The sequence below is a fragment of the Corvus kubaryi genome, unplaced genomic scaffold (assembly GCF_017639235.1).
Source record: "Corvus kubaryi isolate FWS band 111438036 unplaced genomic scaffold, C.kubaryi_AGA036_p1.0 37353, whole genome shotgun sequence".
In the NCBI taxonomy this organism is placed as follows: domain Eukaryota; kingdom Metazoa; phylum Chordata; class Aves; order Passeriformes; family Corvidae; genus Corvus; species Corvus kubaryi.
Genome location: NW_024581115.1, coordinates 76560 through 96538, shown reverse-complemented (window position 1 = coordinate 96538; position 19979 = coordinate 76560). Strand labels below are relative to the sequence as shown.

Sequence of the window (19979 nt, the reverse complement as noted above, 5' to 3'; positions counted from 1 at the left end):
TGCTAGTCCTTAAAACCTCCTGGAATGGCAGAGTTCGTCCTAATCCAAATCCAGGACCCCTCGGAGTCACTGCCTTCCCTCCACACGTGCCAGACACTGCAGACTCACTTTAGGACCAAGTGCAGGTTTGCAGAGAGCCGCGGGTCCGTGAACTGCGTCGTCCTGTTGTTATGGTCAACAAAATAAACCCTGCCTGTTGCTGTATTTCGGATCTCCCATCCAGGAGGCAGAGGACCAAGCTCTTCACAATTGATGTTGCTAAGATCCCTGTGAAAACAAATATAAAATGAAAAATACCTCAGCAATTGGCTTCCGAGCCGCACAAGCGTAAATGTAACAGAACAATTCCATGAAGTCTGAGAAAATGTATTGTTTAAGAAACTTGATCTGTTCAGCTGGAATCTCTACTCCCAAGGTACAAGCCCACCACAGCAAAAACACACACCCCAGAACACATGCCATGGGGGAAAAAGTTCTCATCAAATAACCCTCATTTTTACAAACTAACTTCAGCTGTTAAATTAATAAAGGCTTCAAACAAAAATAAAGACAATTGCCATATTGTCATTGCCGTATTTGTCAAAATGGAATTGCAGTTCTCCACCAATTTTAACATAAAACATTTTTTAAAACAACATTAGTCACGTAAGGAGCTGTGAATCACACTTTAGAAACTCATACAAAACAAAGATATATTTCTGAAGAGTTATAATTTCCATGAAGAATTACACATGGGATATGTGTGTATGGCACTGGCTGTTTTGCCTCAGAACCCCAAGAGCTTGTGGGAAGCAAACAGCTCTCTAACAAACTATTTCAAATCGAGGATTATATGAACAATGACTCAGCTCTGCCCTGAGCAATGCAGAGGTAGCACAACAGGGCTCAAGAAAAATTCTGCTAAAATTAGGAAGATGTAAATTCATTCCAGAGCCTCACTGGAAACAACTGCCGGTCTCCAGAAATGTACACTGATTAGTCATGGATGCAATTCACCCCTCAAACCCCTCATACTGTCCAGTGCAGCTCTTCCCAAAGGTGTTCAGCTCCCAAAATCTTGGGAGCTGAGGGAGGAAAGAGCCAAGGGACAGAATGGCTTAAAAGGTGGAGTCTGCAGGGATTCCAAAGACTTGAGGAGCCACTAACGGAAACATGAAGCTCTGGGATTGAACTTCTGCTGCTATTCCCCATGAACACACTGCTGCTGTATTGCAGGGGTTACTTTTGCTGACTAAATGACTGTGGCTATTAGCCTCAAAATACAATATTCCTTAGAAATGACATAAATTTTATCCTCATGCAAACAATTCTTGTTCTCAGAGATGCTCCTGCTGTTTGTACTGCCACACCTCAGGGCAGGGCTAGCTTACATTGCACATAGAACTATTACACCCCAAACTTAAGGATTAGATCTATGTTGGTTTTTTTTTTTTTAGAGCCTGGTTTTGTATAATACACAAGTCACTGACTTCCTACCCAACTGCAGCCTCAGCTCTGCAGGCAGTGCATCAAAGCGCGGTACGATCTCATAACACAGAAACAGTAACAAAAGAATAATTCAAAGAACAGTGAAGTGTGGTCTTGAGGCATTTTATCCTTCCTGGGACACCCACTTCCATGAGAAGGAACACAGGAACACCAGCAGCAACTGAGAGAGTTCCTCTGGTTCTCACAAATGCCAGCACAGCCTGCCAATTTCAAACCACACAAATCTCACACCACCATCCATGGACTTTGGGAAGTGTTTACAACAGGATTTCTTGGTTATTTAAAGAGCAATCAGAAGCTACCAATAGTTTCCTTGATCATCCTTTTCTTTCAAACATACCAGAAATAATTGCATGTATATCATGTAAATAAAGGACACAAAATTAAAAATACTTAGGATTTGTTTTCTCCCAAGTGTTGAGATAATTGCAACAAGAAAAACAGGTTGACTGTTTCAGTCCAACCCAGTTTTCACTGAAGTATCTTGATAGAGCTTCTTTTGGAAGTGTTCAGATTCTAACTTTTGTTTCATTATTTTGCAGAGTGTTAAAATCGAGACTTGGGTCTAATTCATACGCAAAATCTAGAATCAATGACCTGTTTCCAAAACACTACTGTAATTTATTTCCTGATCTTCCACCTTTTCATTACAGTAACAACTTGAAGAACTGGGAAAGACAGACTAATTCATTTTGATGAATGACTTGTTAAAATGATGTATTAGGGGCTAAGAATCAGAAATACTAGCCAGAGAAAACTCTGAGGAGAGAACTGCCTAAATTATTTTGATTTGAAATCTTAAGGGTACTTCCATCATTTCTTACCTAGGTACTCTTGGATCATGCCATGTGCTGACACCAGTCTGAGTATGCAGAAAATAGACCTGACCTTGCTGAGTTGTCCTTTGCTCTGTGAAATCAAGACAAATTAATAAATTTAAGAACAAAAAATGCAGTGTGAAAACTCACAAAGACTGATTTCCTTAAACTATGGAATGAAAAGAATCTTACACATGAGAAGACACAACCCATTTTCCCAGCTTCTTGAGATTCCCACAAGTAAACCCCTTTGATTTACATACCATATCCTTCAGGTAGGTCAGGAGGAGTGTGCAGATGTGTCCTGCTCATGTAGTTCCTGTGCCTCTGGGAGCGGACCCTCCTCTCAGCCAGCCGCGGATCCGCCGCCTGCCCACAGGACGCACCATTGGTGCCGCTGATCGGAGTGTTCTCATCCACGAAGCAGCTCAGGGGCCTGCCCGGGCTCGAGTACTCGGATGCTGGCCTGGGGACAACAGGAAACCCTCAGTGCTGATGGACATGCGCCACACAACACACCTGGGGACAGCTGCACCCCGGGGCTCTGGGGACACCTCAGTGACTTGCCCAGCAGGACACCTCGACTGGAACAGGAAGCTCCTGTTCTATGTTCACCAGAGGAACCAGTAAGCTCCTCACCTCCGAACTTTCTCACTTTTCCTCCATGTGGCTGAGGAAGTTATGAGGCCTTGTTATTCCTTCTAATTTTTAAGGAAGGTTATTAGACAAGGATGGTGAAAAAGGGCTAAGCAAGAACAAAAGCAGTTGCTCTTGCAAGCAAGAGGAAACACTGACCAGTGTGATTTTGTATCTCAGTGCTGCTTTCAAAAGGATTTAAAATGGGTTAAAGGGGGATTGACAAGGTCAGATGAAATCCCCAAAACAAATTATACATTTTGCATTTGTTTTTCTACTGTCTAGAGCTTAGAATGGATATTTTAACATACCACGAAAACCAGAAATAGGTAAATTAAAAAGCTGTTCAGTCCCTTCACTCCAAAACTGCAAACATGTATCAGAGCTGACAGTGTTAACAGTGCAAATTATTTTAAATCAAATATATCCATGCAGAGACCAGAATGATATTGAGAATGGAAGAGACCATCTACAGGCATAGACGGTCTGCAGAGGAGTCTGAAAAAAATGCAATGACACTGCCTGCAATACAGGCAACAGCAAAAGGGGTTTGAAGAACAGCTTCACAACACACATCCACAGGTATCAGAAAAAGTGATCACAGTGATTTCCAAGCACTCTCTAGCACAATCGGCTATAACTGTTCTGAGTTACATGGTCATACAACAATGTCTGACAGCTACCCATGGTCTCACTTCTTCACCACTTACAATGTCTGCAAAATGTAATGTCTGTATTTATAGAGTTCTACCACAGCATCTCTACAAGAAAGCAAAGATGTTGCTATTAGGGCAGGAAGAAAAGTAGTCAGAATGATCTTCTGAGTTCAATATTAGCCAGACTGCAGGAGAAGGATGCTAAAGAACCAAAGCATTCAGCTTGTGCAGAGTGACTAAGTAGAGGAATGAGCTATCCAATCCCCCTGTCAGAGCCACTTGGAACTGCTCAGTAATCAAACTTCATCCTCCCCACAGTCTCCCAAGGAATTCCTTACCGTGTGGGTCGCTCCCACTGAGTTGTCCGTGTGATGTGGTTTAAATACTGGATCCTTCCAGAAGCAGTCCTGCGCTCCTCCCACCTGCAGTTCAGACAGGCAGAGATAAGGCACTGAGTGGTATTTCCAGGAAACCAGGGCACAAAATATTTCCAGCTCAGGAAGACTTACACTGCTATGAATCACGTTAGCTGAACAAGGTGACAGGAAACAACTGAAAGTTGAACTCAGAAATGATTTAACATATTCTTCCCTTGGAACCAGGCACATCATTAACAGTATCACACCTTCATATTCAATAACTGCTTGAATTCTAATTAAATCCAAATAGCCATGTAAAGAAACTTCTTGGAAACATCATGTTTAATAATGCATTTAACTTCTTTTGACCACTGACTCTAACAAGTGCTTTCATAACATCTTCATGCACTACTTGCTTTCACTAAAAATCAGCTTCAAATAATGTGATTTTTGAATTATTATTAAATTTGCACTCTGAAATACATGAGGCTGTACAGCAAATTTTGCAGTCACACAATTAAGTGAGCAATCTTTATGCGGGGAACATTCTGAAGCGAAAATTTAGAAGCATTTTCAAAAATGTTTTTGACTTATCTGGACTCCAAATTAACAAAAGAATGCTGTTAAGGACTAGGATGATGATTTACATTTCAAAATTTATTCTCTGAAAACTAATTTACTCCTGTCTTTACCTGCCAAGAATCACATTCAGAAAGTCTGTGTTTTCTCTGAAGAAGTTGCTGACAGCACCAGAACCTAAACCAGACCATTTTCCTGTGTTTGCAAAACTGTTTAAGGTGATAATGATGTCATTAACTCTCACAGGGACAAACCAGAATCCTAAACCCTGCCAAGCAAGAACTTGGGCTGCAGTACCTTTCCAGTCATGTTTTCTTCACTAAGAGGTGCATGGAACAAGTGATCCATGTTTATTACAGGGGATCTATACCTTTGCACAGTGCTGCAGAAGGGCAGCCAGGTCCTGTGGTCACTTCCTAGCTACAGAACTACTGCATGCATAGGTCACTTTGCTGGCCGTGATTTAATTCGAAATACATGTTTTCTTAGACAAGTTATTTTTCAAAGCATTTATTTACATACGTCACCTCCCCTTTTCCAAGTGGAGATAAGACAACAACCAAACTGTCAACTGCTCTGTGTATCCCAGCTTGCTTAGCTCCTGTTCTGAATGCAGAACTGCAGAACTCTAAGTGCAAGATTTAAAGTAATTTATTTTCACACTGACTCCTCACTACTGTAGAAGTCTGTTGTATGAGCTGTATTTGTGTTTACATCACAGTGATGTCAGCTTACCCATCTGGTAAATCGTTATCGAATAACCGACTGCAATCCACAACTTGTCCTCCTGTGCCTATTCGGTCTCTGGACTGAAGACTGACTATTAGGATAATAAAAGAATTATTAAAGATGTGGCACCTGAATGCAAAATTATGGTTACATTTGAAAGAGAATTGGTACAACTTGGAGGACTAAGCTGAGACATGTTCTGGATATTTTTTCTTTCTCACAAATCAAAGATGGTTGCACAGGAACTGTGTGCTTTCATACATGGAATTCTCTACATCTTCAAAAAAGTTAGCTTAAGGAATATGAGTGCAAGTTAAGGCAGAAAAGGAAGTGAACTGTGAAACTGCAACTAATTGTGTGTGTTGAGATGAATTATGACACTCAGCTGGTGGCAGTGGGGTGCTTCACCTCAGGCATGGCAGGGACAGGGCCAACAGAACTCTAAATAGGAAGAGCTAAAATAAGGAATTCCTCCCTGGTTTTGACTCTGGTATTTTGTGTGCCCATGGGTTTCAATACACATACATGCACACAAACACAAAACCAGGCAAAATGTAACTGCTAGAAGCACTTCAGGTTTGGTTTATTGGCTACTTTTTAACACCAGTGGTAAGAAGTCAAATGCAACTCACACAAAGCGCCCTGAAAAGCCCTTGCTTGCCCTCACCAAAACTGCTTCACTTTTAATTTTTTTTTTTCACATGATTCATTGTAATGGGTATTTATGCCTGAAGCTTTTGTACTGCAATTATGAAAACAAAGATTTTTTTTAGGCTGCTTTTGTTCCCAGTATCACAATTTGCAAGTGTCCAATCTGATAATTTATTATACTTGTATTGCTGCAGGGTTGGGGTGGTTTTCTGATGTTTTGTTATGCCCTTAACAATACAACAATTGCTTAAAAATCCAAATACGTGCTGTGGCCCACATTTCTTGAGGTGGCACTGATGTACCTCTGGTCAACTGTCTTCAAGTCCAATTTATACATGCAGTGAAATGATCTTACAGACCTTAACCTGGATGCAACCAAACTTTTGTAAAGATCACAAAATTTAAAAAGTTGGAGCAGAACTGGCAGATTTTGCCTGAGTCCCCAAATTTTCAACAACGACATGTTTTGAAGCTTAGAATTCAACAGACCAACCCAGGGAGCCCTGGTGCACTGCTGCGTTCCTAATCCGTATTAACCCCCTACTCTTCCATGAACACTAACATTACAAAACAACTTCTTAGAGGGAAAGACACCTTTAAATTCAACCAAACCAAAATTGGATGATGTATTTATTCTGCCACAACCCCACACACTACAAGTTCACACCACTGCAGTTAGGCAAGGTTTGGCAAGCAAAACACACAGACAGAAATTAAACTAAACAAAGGCAATTACCTTCTCTTTGCCTACGTGAGGACCAAAATTTGTGCACAGCTTCATTTTGTAATAAGGGCTCATTTTTTTCTGCACTGCCACATCAGAAATAAAGTGGTGGCACAGAAGAGCTGCAAGATTAAGACACAGTTCAGGTGCCCCTGGATCCATTGCTCAAAATGCCCCCCTTTCTTCCTCTCTTTGAAGATAACCCAGGGATTTAAGATAAAGATCCCCTTAGTCCCTGTACCAAGACATACCCACTGTGCACTTGATTTTCAAGATTATCATCTGCTGAAGGCATCAATTACATTTTAATACTGGTTTCCAATCTTGCATGGTCTCCGAATTCAAGAGAGTTTATAATTTGAAGAACTGAGAGTGTATTTATAACTTATTCTTTTTTCTTATTTTTAATCCAGATTTCTTCACCATCCAGCTACTGCAGTGAAATTATCTAGTTTTACTCAGCCTCATTCATCCACTCAACGAAGTTGCATTAGCAAAGAAAGATTAAAATATAAGAAGATTAATAATGACAACTAAAATAAAAAAGACAGGAGTCTCTGGAATCTTACCAAGGATGCATTAAATTAAAACAGAGCCATGACTGAGTAAACTTAACCTTCCTGATGATATCAACAGAAAACAGAACACACTGATTTGCTCTGGGTCTCTGCTGTAACCTGACAAGGGGGTTTTTTGTAGGTTCAGTGCACGATCCAACAGCTCCTGGTGTTCAGGGACAGCCCCAGCAGCATCCCAACAGAGCCAGTGCTGCTGTGGCTGCACCACTTCTCATGGGCACATCAGCTAAAGCCAACCTGGCAGTCTAGTTTACGCCCACACTGCTAACTAGTTTTGACAACTTCTCCCTGACTAGTTCTCTGACCAGTTCTCTCTGAAGTCTCTTTGCCATTGCACACTGCAATGGATTTGCCACAGCCTTCCCAGACCTTTCTGTTTTGGGGAGGGGTTTTTGGTTTGGTTTTTTGGTTTGGTTTTTTTTTTCCCTTTAATGAACAGCAGCATCCTCCAGCCATGCTGACCAGGGTGTGAGTTCATACTCTGGAGGGCAGCATGAGAGCACAGTCCCTGCTCCATGGTGTGAGCAGAATGGAGCTCCCTGCTCCCAGCACACCCTGAACCTGCTCTCCTGTGCATCCAGCTCAGCCTCCTCTCCAAAGGCACCCCACAAACAAAGCTGCACACACACACAGGGATGCTCAGGGGACCAGTACACTGGAGCAAACCCAGCAAGCAAACCAAACCCAGAACAAAACACACCCAGAAAAGTGACTGATTTATCCTTTACTCTTCCATACAAGCTCATGTGGAAAAGTTAATCAAGAACAGCCTGAAGTGTCAGCAATGCACTTACAATTCCACATTTCTACCATCATTTGACTCTCCTGTGCCACCACATTCTTATCTTAATGCAAGCACTTGAAGATCAGATGGAGACAGTTGGTTAAGGCAACACAAAAAGTCACAGGTGCTATTCAACAGAGCACTCTGAAGGAGGCAAACAAACACACTTATTTGCTGACTGATATTTCAGTGGTGTTCCCTGGCTGACAGAAGCACTCCTTGGATATCATTTCAACTAGGAACTGAACGTAAAACTGAGCATAAAAATTCACTTTTCTTTTTACATCATGTCCAAATATTGTCAGTAACGTCTTGCTATAAAAATAAAGAACTTCCTTATCCTGACCAACTTTTGACTTAAATGACCTATTGGAAATGCTGCCATCACAAAGAACTGAGAAGGCACCCAGAAGAGAGTGTTTATGAAGTTTTTTGTGGATACTTGCTTTTCAATTTGCCAGCTTCTTTTTAATTAAGTTATTTAAAGTGTACAAGTTCAGAGAATGACAAAGCACAGTTACTGAGGTTGGTGACAGACTTGTTAATAAGCCATGAAAACACAGAATTAATTGACCAAGTCATGCCAGACAGCAATTTTACTTGCTTGTAAGCAAGATACTTCACACTTTCCCAAAACCCAGCACAACCTTGCTGGAGCTCTCAATGGCAAAGAATTTTGTAGTCAGTTTTTCACAGAGAGCTCATACTCAGTTCAAACTGCCACCATTCTTTACAGTGAAATGAAAAACTTCCTAAATAAATTTTTTTATTACCTATGGTCTTATTTGCCCCAACACTTATAATAATACTTTGGTTTGGGGTTTTATTTTGGTGGTTTGAACATTTTGTTTTGGTTTTTCGTTTGGTGTTTGGAATTTTTTTTAATTCTCTGCCTACATACTTCTAGCCTGAGGTCCAAATGGCTCTGGCAGTACACAGGAGAATTCAGTATAGAAAACTGACATACAGGAAGGGTATTTCTACAGCTACCATAGAAACTAAAGATAAAAAGAGAACTAAAAGATAAAAACCTTTACTCACCTACTATCTGTCCTCTAACAGTATCGTTGTCATTTGGCCCAAGCTTGCACAGATCCAGCCTCTGATCTACAAAATGAGGGCACAAGGTATAAATCATACAATGAAACAAACACCATCACAAACCACCAAACCAACTGGAATACACAAGCTTTATAAAACCCAGCAAAAACCCAATTAACTGTCATTCTTTAAAAGTCTGTGCATGCAAGCTTGGGCTGAAAGAAGAAACTTGTCCTTAGCTTACTTACAACCAGTGTCTTTAAGGCGGTTGATTGCATTTGAAAGAAGTCTCACACAACCCAAAAAACCAGCTCCCTGCTTTTTATGAATTTTCTTGTGATTCCACACACTGATTGTTATTGAATCCGACTTCCCAATATATCTGAAAAACGTGGAAAAAACAGTACTGTCAATGGCACTTACTGAACACTTTGATGATGCATCAGAAATCACCTTGGGGGGAAAAAGATCATCAACCACTATATTAAAAATTTAACACACACTGTAATGGCAAGGGAGAGCATGTCATCTGCAGGTAAGATGTACACACTGTACTTCAATGGAAGCATGTCTCATGGAGGAGCTCACTTGAACACAAACTGCCCTAAAAACCTGATTCTGGGAGAAGGCATTCATGTGACCCAACCAAAATCTGTTCTAACAGCAACATGAGCAGGCTGCAGGCTGGCCCTCGACCTCAGCTCTCCAAGCAGCCACAAACATGCTCAGCTCTGTGCCCCAGCTCAGCCTATCCCAAGGGAGGGCAATGCTCATGGCATACCAGCAGTGTCTGGGATCAGTGGGAGCGGGGACAGCAGCCCCAGCACCCGGACAGGAGCCACAAGCTCTTCAGGGGCTGCTCCTCCAAACACCAGGAATGCAGGGACCCCCCTGCAGGTGCTTCCGAGCACCCAGGACGATGTCAGGCCAAGCCATCACACAGCTGCAGTTAACCAAGCCCTGGAGGCTGATTTACCCTCAGCAAAGTATGTTTGGGACATACATTACACATCACAGCCATGACAAGTGTTCACACAGGGTTTTAGCTGGGATGTGCCACGTTCCCCTCCTGCCCCTGCTCACACCAGGACTGTCTCCTCGCAGCATTCCCACAGACATGCTTGGCAAAACCTGGATCTCTGTTCATTGCCTTGGAGAAATTTGGACACTGTAGGCTGTTTTACTTTCGCTTTTTTTGTTTGAAGCTTTTTTCTTCAGAGACAATTACTTCGTGAGCTCGTTTTTGTTTTCAAAACTTTCAGAGGACAATTTCAAAACACTCAAGAGAAACCACCCATTGCCAATACTGCATTATTATGGCTGTTTCAAACTGAAGGAAATGAATTTGTAACTATGGCTTAGATCCCAAGAACTGCTTGTAGTTCTCTCTTCCCAGACCACAAATTCTGGCCTTAATTTAGTTTCAAGTGCTTCTTTTTTGTTTGTTTTTGAATGAAAACTGATTAACCAATGTCTAAATACATCTCCCCATTGACTGTGGCTTTATTGGCTTTTAAACATCTTAATATTTTCATAAAGATAGAAATGATACTGTCAAGGTTGGCAAACCAAATAATTGAACTAACTGGCATGGCTTAAAATTACAGCTGTGATCAGGTTAACACTTCTCCCATTTTTCCTTTTCCAAAAAGCAGAACTTTTACAACTTCTTTTTCCTACCTGCAGACAGCAACTGATCCAAGAAGTAGAAGACAGAATAGCCTGATGGTTTAAAGTAACCACTGCACATTTATACAAAAACAAACAAACCCAAACAAAACACAAACTTCACATTAAAAAGCCCCAAAGTTTTTTGAACAGTAAACTGATTGTATAACATAGGTCAGATTTTTGGCCTTACAACCTTGACAATGCCAATTTTGCATAAAGAAACAAGATGAAGATGGGTAATCACGTGCACAGTTGCAGTCTACAATGTTTTATGTACTTAAAATAAATTCTTATGAGAACAATTTAGGTGCACTTAAAAATAAAAGACTTATCATGACCTGTCTTGAATTTTCCAGTTTTCCTTGTTGCTTTAAAAAAGTCAAAGGTATATGGTTAAACACAATTTCATAACAGAACAGTTTGAATAATACGTAGAAGAGCTGAATACACAACAGTTTCCAAGAATTCCTGTAATGTTTTAGGGTGAGGTTCTCAGGGTTGGGATGAACAGTCACCATCCACACCAAGCAGGTGAGGACTCCACATGCCACTATAACCTACTCTTGTTTTTTGCACCCAAAAACCTGGGCTGGTTCACACTTTTAAAGAAAACAAGCAAGACAAGCTTCATTTTTCCAAATAAAAATGTCTCTTTTTTTAATAAAGGAAGAAAACAAATAGTTAAGTAACATCTAGTTGGCTTTACAGCAAAATGTTTCATCTATATTTCTGCATCATTTCAGGCATGAAAACTCATAGTTGTATTTAGAGAGTGACAATAGGATAAGTTGACACTTCCAATTCATTTGGTGGATAAGTTACATTTGTTTTACATCAACAAAGTTCCAACATAAAAGCCTGATCTAGGAATTTTATTTTTTATTTAAAAAGTATGTTCCAAAAAATAAAGTGCAATAAACCAAACCAGACACAAAAAAAAACTCCCCCCCACCCCATTTCGTTGGATGACTCTCTCTTCCTCCTCATAATTAAAGTTCTTGGAGCTTATATTTCTTTTTTCCCTCTATCCTATCAGCAATATCTATTCCACAGCTTCAGTATTTCAACAGATATAACAGGATTAGTATTAATGAAGTGGAAACACAGAAATTCAATTGCACAGACATTTTGTTAACTTCCATATTTTCAGAACCTTTAAAATTAGGGCTCTGGTTAAGAACTGCATGTTCAGAAATTTTAATTTCCCTACTCTTCCACTTCTAAGAAAAAAAATCAAATTCATGCCTTACTAGAAACCTCTAAATTATTTTAATAAAAATTTAAAACACAGGGACAATTGTTATTTTGTCGACCACTTAGGAAGGTTTGGTATCAAGTGACTTTTCATCCCCATGGCATTACATACACTTTCCCTGAAGAGTCCAGCTCGCTGGAGAAATGTGGAATGAAGAAAGTGGAAAAAATATTCCTGAAAAAACACACCTTTTCCTGATCACAAGCCAGACATACTCCTTCCAGAAAGAGAGAAAAATGCAGCATCACGAGGTATGAACTCAGGTTTGGAAGCCAGGAATTCCCTATTTCTAATCCATGCTGTCACACAGACTGTTTTTACAACCTGGATGAACTACTTGGTTTGTTTCTCCATTTTCCCATTTCTGATTTTTTTTCTAATATAATCTCAGTGTTCTGCTTCGAGTTACCAGCTTCTTTCAGACTGAGGAGAGGAGGGTGTGAAGAGACAGAATGAAAAACAGCACCCCAATTTTTTCTCTCCCATGTTCATTCACTTCGCTCCTGGCACTGCTCATCTCTGGCAGTAACTGAAGGGTGTTTGAGCCTCTCGGATGGTCACCAGGACCTGCCAGGGACTGTGGCTGAGGCAGGAAAGTAACAGGAGTGGAGCAGGGACACGTGGTACTCACTGGCTGCTGCAAAGGGCATCCAGCTTCATCCAACTGGCCTCAACCACCATGTGGAGAAGGAAAAGCAATTGCACAGAGCTGTTTGATGGCTCTTTAGGAGCCTAATCCAGGATGGGATTGTCTAAAGCAGCACTAGGCAGAGCTGCTGCCTTCTCTCCCGGAGAAAAATCCAGGATCGTTAGCAGTAACTAGGCAAAATAGAGTCAGAGGACTGGGGAGAAAAGTGATTCTGCCCGGACACCACAACAGCCTGAGGATGCGAAGGCACCAAAGGACACTAGAACCTGCAGTGAGGAGATTTTGAGAAGAGCAGGAGTTACTTGTGGGAGGTTTCATCTGAGAGAGATCACAAAGGAGAAGAGTCCATGCCGGAGCCTGGGGGTGAGGACTTGAAGGGCAGAGAGTAAAACTGGTACCAGAAGCAGCTTTTGGTGGAGATTACGGTACAAATACCTTTCAGAGAGAAAGGGACGATGTGACTTGCTGTGCCTTAAGGGCAGAGGCTGCTGGGGAGGCTGGAGCAGACTGGGCAGGGGAATGTAGGAGAGATCTGGCTACTGCAGTAGGGAAGAAAGGGGAATGAAGAGAAAAAGTGGATTTAAGTTCCCGAACTGCTGGTTTAGGTAATTTAGCTCTGAATGCAAGAAAGTCTGTAAATGTGTCAAGTCTGGTTATTCAAAAGCCCTAAGGAAAGGCCTGAACAATAGCAAAAACACAAACAAGACTGAAAATAAGGAAGGGGAGTACATCCTGGGCAAGCATGGTATTTTACCGACATTAAACTACATCCAGACAGCAACTACTTAGCAATTTCTTTCTGGAAAGTCTCCCAGATTCCCCCTCTCTACACACACACACACCCATCTAGGCTGAAGAATCCAAGCCACTAATTCAACCACTTCCTTTTCACACTAAGATCTGAATTAAGAACCACATAAGGCAAAAGCCAACCCCTTTCTGCTCTTTATAACACTGCAGAAGTCCTTTTAAAAAGTTCTTATACAACAGAGTATCTACTTATGCTGCATCAGGTTAGCAAGCCGCAACATTCTCTTGGAATTAGCAACTTAATTCAGACATTACTGCATAAATATATTACAACAGCTCCATCTGACTGTGCCATTTGCATTTGCCATCATATGATACATGAAAAAAGTATCTTAATATCTGGTGCAGATGAAAAGCTGAGACCTGACACTGGGTATATTATACAGTAAGAAATTACCTTACAATAATAGCCAGGCAGTGAGTTGTTGTACCAAAGAGATTTAACCTTTTACTGCTGTTTTAAATAGGAAGTGAAGATAATGTGACAGATGTTTATAAATGGAAATACATTTCCATAGAGATAGGAATAACAGGTGAGACAATAGAAGGGGTTAAATTATTATGAAGAAAATTTGGAGAGAGAAAGGATTACTTTCAAATAACAAAGCTTGACACAACATTAAATTTTACTTTGGATTAGAAATACTGGATATACTTCTGTCATCAGGGTTCTGTCAACAGCCAGAATCAAAGTAGTTTTCCCTACAGGACAACATTTTATATTGAAAACAATACACTAATATAACAAAATCTATTTTTTAGGGGGACTTCCTCTGCAAACAAGAAAAAAAACCCAAACCACCATCCTTCACACAAGTCTAAATTCCTTTGGACAATCCAGCAAGAGATGCTTCAAATCTGCTCGAGCAAAATATTCTGCCAGAAACCCCTGTTCTCTCTCTGCTTTTTATAATATCTTGTGGATTGCAATCACAGTTTTGGAAAGATTCAGATTCAGATACAACCACGGCTTGTTCTATAAAACAACCTAAAAATACCTTCTCTTCATCCCTCCTTAAAAGTTATAACCAGAAAGGAATTTTTCCTAAAGATTTTACTGGTTTTTTCCATTACTCGTGTTGCATATCAACATCCTCCTTCATTTCCCATGTCCTCCGCTCCTTTTCTCCACAAGGGAATCAAATCATCAGCCCATGGAGCATTGAGCATCCTTTACAGCCACTCCAGATGACTCCACAGTCCCACAGCACTTCAAACTGGCCAGTACTGGGGCAGTCACAGGGAGCCAGTGACTTCCACACAGAATTTTGACATCTTCCACACAGAATTTCACAGTGGACTAAGTGCCAAACAATGCCCACCTTCCTCCTGCAGGAGAGTCTCTTCCCCAGCTGTACAAAGGTTACAGAAGGATTTGCACACAGCCATGCCGGCAGCATTTTCCACCTTCTATCCCTGTAAAGCTGTGCATTAATGCTCATTAACAGACCCACCTAACTAAAAAACAATAAAAGTCTGTGCTCGGTTTCAGGGATTTTCTCCTTAGCTCTACTCTGATCCTTGGAGAGCACATGGAACAGCAAATGCCTGAAACCTCCATTCTGTACAAATCAACATTTTGATAGGTTTAGTAACATTAAAAAAATCAAATTAACTTAGAATTCTTTCAATAGAAAAGAGAGCCATTTGCTATACGTGAAGTTAAAATTAATTTGGTATCCATTTCTCTCATTAATATGAATTACAGTCTCACATGCAGAATCTAAGCTTGGACTGGGTTTGAATAATAAAACTATAATATTATTATTTCACTAAACTGCCATGATATTTTGTTAAGCAGTGAAGAAAATGTTCTGTATTCTGTACTAACACATCATGAACATTGACTTTGCATATTTAGTCTTGGATATTCAAATAAGGAGTAGATCAAGACATGACTTTAAACCAGGCCTTCCACATTCTGCTGTGAGACCCATCAAGCTGCTTTTCTGCACCGGGAAAAAGAGGGACAAGAAATTGTCTGTGTACCAATACCAGATTTGTTGCAGGTTTGGTGATGGCCAAAGTTAACCTAAGTATGTTCAAACAGTCTCTAATAATATAGGACAGGGAATGGAGCCATGGGGAAAAAGTCAGATCAGAACAGGAGAATACAATCACGCAAAACAGTTCATTTCTCTTCCTCATCTTTCATCCCAAGAAAAAAGATAAAAAATAGAAGATAAGGAAAATAAAGCATGCACAAACACAGAGACTTACATAAAAATTAAAGCTTTAATAACTTATATTGTACAGAAATAGTCTATGCTTTAGAAAGAGAGGAACACCATGACATGTATATGCCATACTGATTCTACTGCTCAAAAGCACCAAAAGGTGCTCAAGTGATGATAACAATAATTCAGAGTGAGAACAACATTTGGGACAGAAAATGACAGAAAAGAGAGAAAATGAAACAAAAGGCACACAGACAAAGATACTGTAGCACCACAACAGACAAAAATATCATCAAGAGCAGCTTGAGAGAAATACTGTCAATTACTTGCTTCATTTTACAGAAGTGTTAACATGAAAATACCACAATAAAACAATGCTGTAGTCCATGTAAAGTATGCTGCAGACATCAGCATTAGAAAAACAAGTGTAGTGTTTAAATTTTGAGGTAAAGGAGAAAGTGGAATTTTGCTACATGTACTTTTCACTCAAACTAATAAACTCTGGGATACTTTCCAAGCCATACATAAGACAGGATAATGAACATCTGACATTGTCTGTGTACTTTAGAGGATTTCACTTCAAACCTTTGGTTATCACTGTTACCACCTACAGGTCATAATGCTGATTCCATTTTGGATCAAGTGTATTCTTCACAGTATCTGTAGAATGGCATTGGCCAGATCCATCCACCACGACCTTAGCAAAGGGGTCAGGAAGTCCTAACAGGAAGAAAAGAAAAAAAAGCTAGCAAGTGGATCAGGATGCTTTGAAGTCCTTTATCACTGCTCAATTATTTAATCTTTCATTTGAAGATTTATTTGCCTTTTATTCATAAATGAGAGTCCTACTTAAAGAATGGGAATAACATGATGTATTAAACAAAGGAAATGGGTACATTAGCAATTTAGTTCACTGATATGGACTAAGAAAAAGTTGTGTAAGTCAAACACATTCAGAAAAAAAAATTTAAACTCCTTAATCTTCCTAATTCAGGTTTGAGTAAATTCTCAGTATACAAAGAAGCCAGAAAACAGATTTACATTCTTTTTATGTTTAAGATCAAATCACAGTCATTACTTTGGCTGATACTGGTGTAACAGAAAATTGCCTGTAACAGGTTATTCTTGCTTTTGGGATCTACTTGGTGTACTGCTGGCTTTGTGTTCCATTTGCTGCCAGCTCAGAAACACTGAACACAAGTTCATCTGAACACTAAAAATCAGTGTAAAGATGGTGCTGAACTCCAGAGCCAGGGATGGAAACAGAGCACCTTGTGCTGAACTGACACCAAGGGATGGGCCCACCACTGATGCCCCAGGTCCTGTCCCTTTTGCCTTTACACTAATTCATTCCTCCCCTCATCCAGTGTTGTGAGTCAGCTGGAGGAACTAAGGTGGGGAAACGTTAATCACATTTGCTGAGGTGCAATTCTGCACCAGTTGCACTTCCTCAGGTGACTCAGCTGGAACTGGTCAGGCAGCAGAGGCCTTGGGACAAGTGGGGGACAAAGGAGTGGGACCTTGGGACATCTGTGCTTCAGCACCACACACTTCAGATCCTCAGGAGTTTTTTTCAGGCATGATCAAACTGTTAAACACCCAAAAACTTGCAATCAATACAGAAATTCAGATATAAGCAAAGTTTTAGAAGTATCTCAAATCACAGTATAATTCTGGATCATTGCCTCTTCAAATTCTTTTCAAAGCTCAGGTCTGCTCTTCTGAATTCCTTCTCCTCCCAGGTGGGAGGTGGCAGGCAGGTGATCTGTGCATGCAGGACACAGACAATGGCATTCCTTTCTGCCTCCTTCATCTACTTAGAACTTCTTTCAAAACATTATTAAAATTAATTAAAATATAATTTCAGAGTATGTCTATATTATGAGGTGATTATTAATAATTAAGGAGTACATCCGTTTGCTTAACAAAAAGTTCTTGTATGAAAAACAACTTAATAAATATATGATACTAAATTTGAAAAACACATAATTTGCCTGAGTGGGTAAATTCACTTCCCACTCCCACAAAAACAGAGAGAATGTGTCAGTGTTTTAATTATTATTATGGTTCTGTGATGAGTGTCACCTAAGGCAAAAACAGAAGCCCTGAAATAAAACATCAAAGCCCTCAGTACCCGTACTGCAAATATCTTAATATAATGATCACATGCAAACACTGGACTATAGAACTTGCATAATATTTGTTCCATCTAGAAATAAATGTATAAAACTTAACAACTACTTACGGAAAAAGTCCTTTTTCACCAAGTTTTTTGCACACAGTACTGCAAGAAAAACAGAAATACAAAATTCAGTTACTGATCGCCAACTTTTAAAAAAAGAAGTTATTTTACCTGTCCAGCATTCCAGCAAATCCTGCTTAAAATAAAATGAACATAAATTAACTGTGCTCCTTCCTCATTTATATTGTCATGCAAATTAATTCCTGAAAGCTGAGTTGGAAGTGTCATCTTTTGGCAATTTACCACAAGGCAGATTACAGTGGAGGTGAGATGGCCATGGTTTCCTCAGGCAGTAGTTTCACATGCCTTTTTTTTTCCCCCCTCTCAACTGTTTTACTAACTGTGAGTTCACCAGAGAGGGGCTTGGAGCTGGTTCACCACAATTAGTGCTGGGACACAAGCAGGGGCTTATGTTCAGTTCTATAGCCCAGCAAAAGCTTCTTTGATAATAAAAAACAGAACATTAGGCAGCCAAGGCTTTTCTGTTATCCTGCATGGTAATAAATAAAAGGTTTTACCTGAAGAGCATTTGGGTGGAGCACACTAACTTCTAAAGCCAGAGTTTTGATGGTTCCAAAGATATCTTTTATTTGTAGCAGCTGATAATTGTTTCAGGCTTTTTTTGTTTGTTTAAATTAAAAGGGAGGAACATCTGCATTTGTCAGCTAAAGATACCCGCGGGAAAACAATCACCTATGAGAATACATTTAAATAAATAAATAAATAAAAGGTCAAAGGGGACAAATTTCATATAAAGGTGCCAAGGTACACAACGAAGACTTCTCTTCACAAATTGCACCACTGTTCAACTACTATGCTTATCTATTATCACAGGTTTAGTAAGCAGGAAATATTAGATTCCCCTGTGAAACATTAAAATATTTACTGATAACACAAAAGGATTCTTGGGGATTGAGCAAAAGCATGAATTCCCACAGCTAGTAATTAAAAAAAAAAAAAAAAAAAAAAAAGGGGGAGTGGGGAGAGTTATTTGGTTGGAACCGGCTGCTGCAGGAGATTCCTCACTATATGATTCCCTTGGATATTTTTCCCATGAGATCGCCAATATTTATTAATGCCAGGAAATGAAAAGACACAAAAGTGCATCCAATAATCACATCCCACGGGCACTACTTAAAACCAAACACCATTGGTCATCCTTTTCCCCCCAGAATACCCTCCCACTGATCCTGCAAGACTCCTGATCCCCCCCTGCCTGAATGAAAGCAAGCAGAGGCAATCCATGAGCACTCCCCATGAAGACCTCCACAGCCAGGGCAGAGAAACACCACCCTGGACAGTCTAAATAATGGAATTCATGTTTTCCCAATTTTTACATTCATAAAGATCCTGATTTTAATGAATGGGAATTCGGGGATTCCAATTCCATGAGAATTCAGCACTGTAAAATCTGGCTACAACTCTGCTAAGGAGTTTTGGCCCTCCATAAACACAAGAGATGCCTATCAGTAGCTACAGGGAATCATAGAACAATCCGCTCACATTGACCTATCCCACACGAAAAAGACATAAAAGTTCCCAGGAAAATTTCAGAACAGTAGTTTGATGAAAGGGGCTGCTAACAACACTGTTAACCTGAAAAAGAAGTGCCTGGTTCCACACTGGTAGTTGCTGGGGTTTTTAAAAGATGATAAAAGTAATAAATACTGGTAGTCCTAAAGCAGAGCTCCATTTAAGGGATTTTCACCCAATAATTTCAATCTAAACAGTCAACAGTAGTAAAACACTAATAGAGAGCCAAAAGTTTTAGGTATTTCTGATACTCAGCATTCAAGTACATGTAGAAAAGAGACTGTCACATCACTGTCTGCTCCAAAAATCAAATACAGTTCTTTGGATGGTGTGATAAAAATACAGTTACCAAAGGCTTCCACGTGCCCAACAATTGGAAGTTTACACTACCCAGAATATTGACAACAACCTAAAGGCATTTGAAAAAAAGAGGTAATAGAAAACTGCTTTTGCAGCTCCTTAAGATTTTATTACACCAAGAATATCCTCAGATGAGTGGTAACACAACAGACATCATCTGCCCAAGAACTGCAATAGGTTATTGGTCACCAGCCACCATTCATCTAGTGGTGAAAAGCTTCACGTAAAATAGATGCTTA

The 19979-nt window shown here is 40.0% G+C and overlaps 1 protein-coding gene across 3 annotated transcripts in view; it reads right to left on the bottom strand.

The window, feature by feature from the left end:
* The window catches only part of SMURF2 (SMAD specific E3 ubiquitin protein ligase 2), a 60072-nt gene that overhangs the window by 14610 nt on the left and 25483 nt on the right, over window positions 1-19979 (bottom strand). For all 3 annotated transcript variants that reach the window (XM_042032252.1, XM_042032251.1, XM_042032253.1), the window contains 9 exons: window positions 17851-17889; window positions 16217-16325; window positions 9292-9425; window positions 9044-9109; window positions 5272-5356; window positions 3937-4020; window positions 2570-2772; window positions 2313-2397; window positions 109-267 (listed from right to left, as the gene is read on the bottom strand). In XM_042032252.1, the coding sequence (XP_041888186.1) occupies window positions 109-267; window positions 2313-2397; window positions 2570-2772; window positions 3937-4020; window positions 5272-5356; window positions 9044-9109; window positions 9292-9425; window positions 16217-16325; window positions 17851-17889 (964 nt within the window). The remainder of the gene's footprint in view (window positions 1-108; window positions 268-2312; window positions 2398-2569; window positions 2773-3936; window positions 4021-5271; window positions 5357-9043; window positions 9110-9291; window positions 9426-16216; window positions 16326-17850; window positions 17890-19979) is intronic.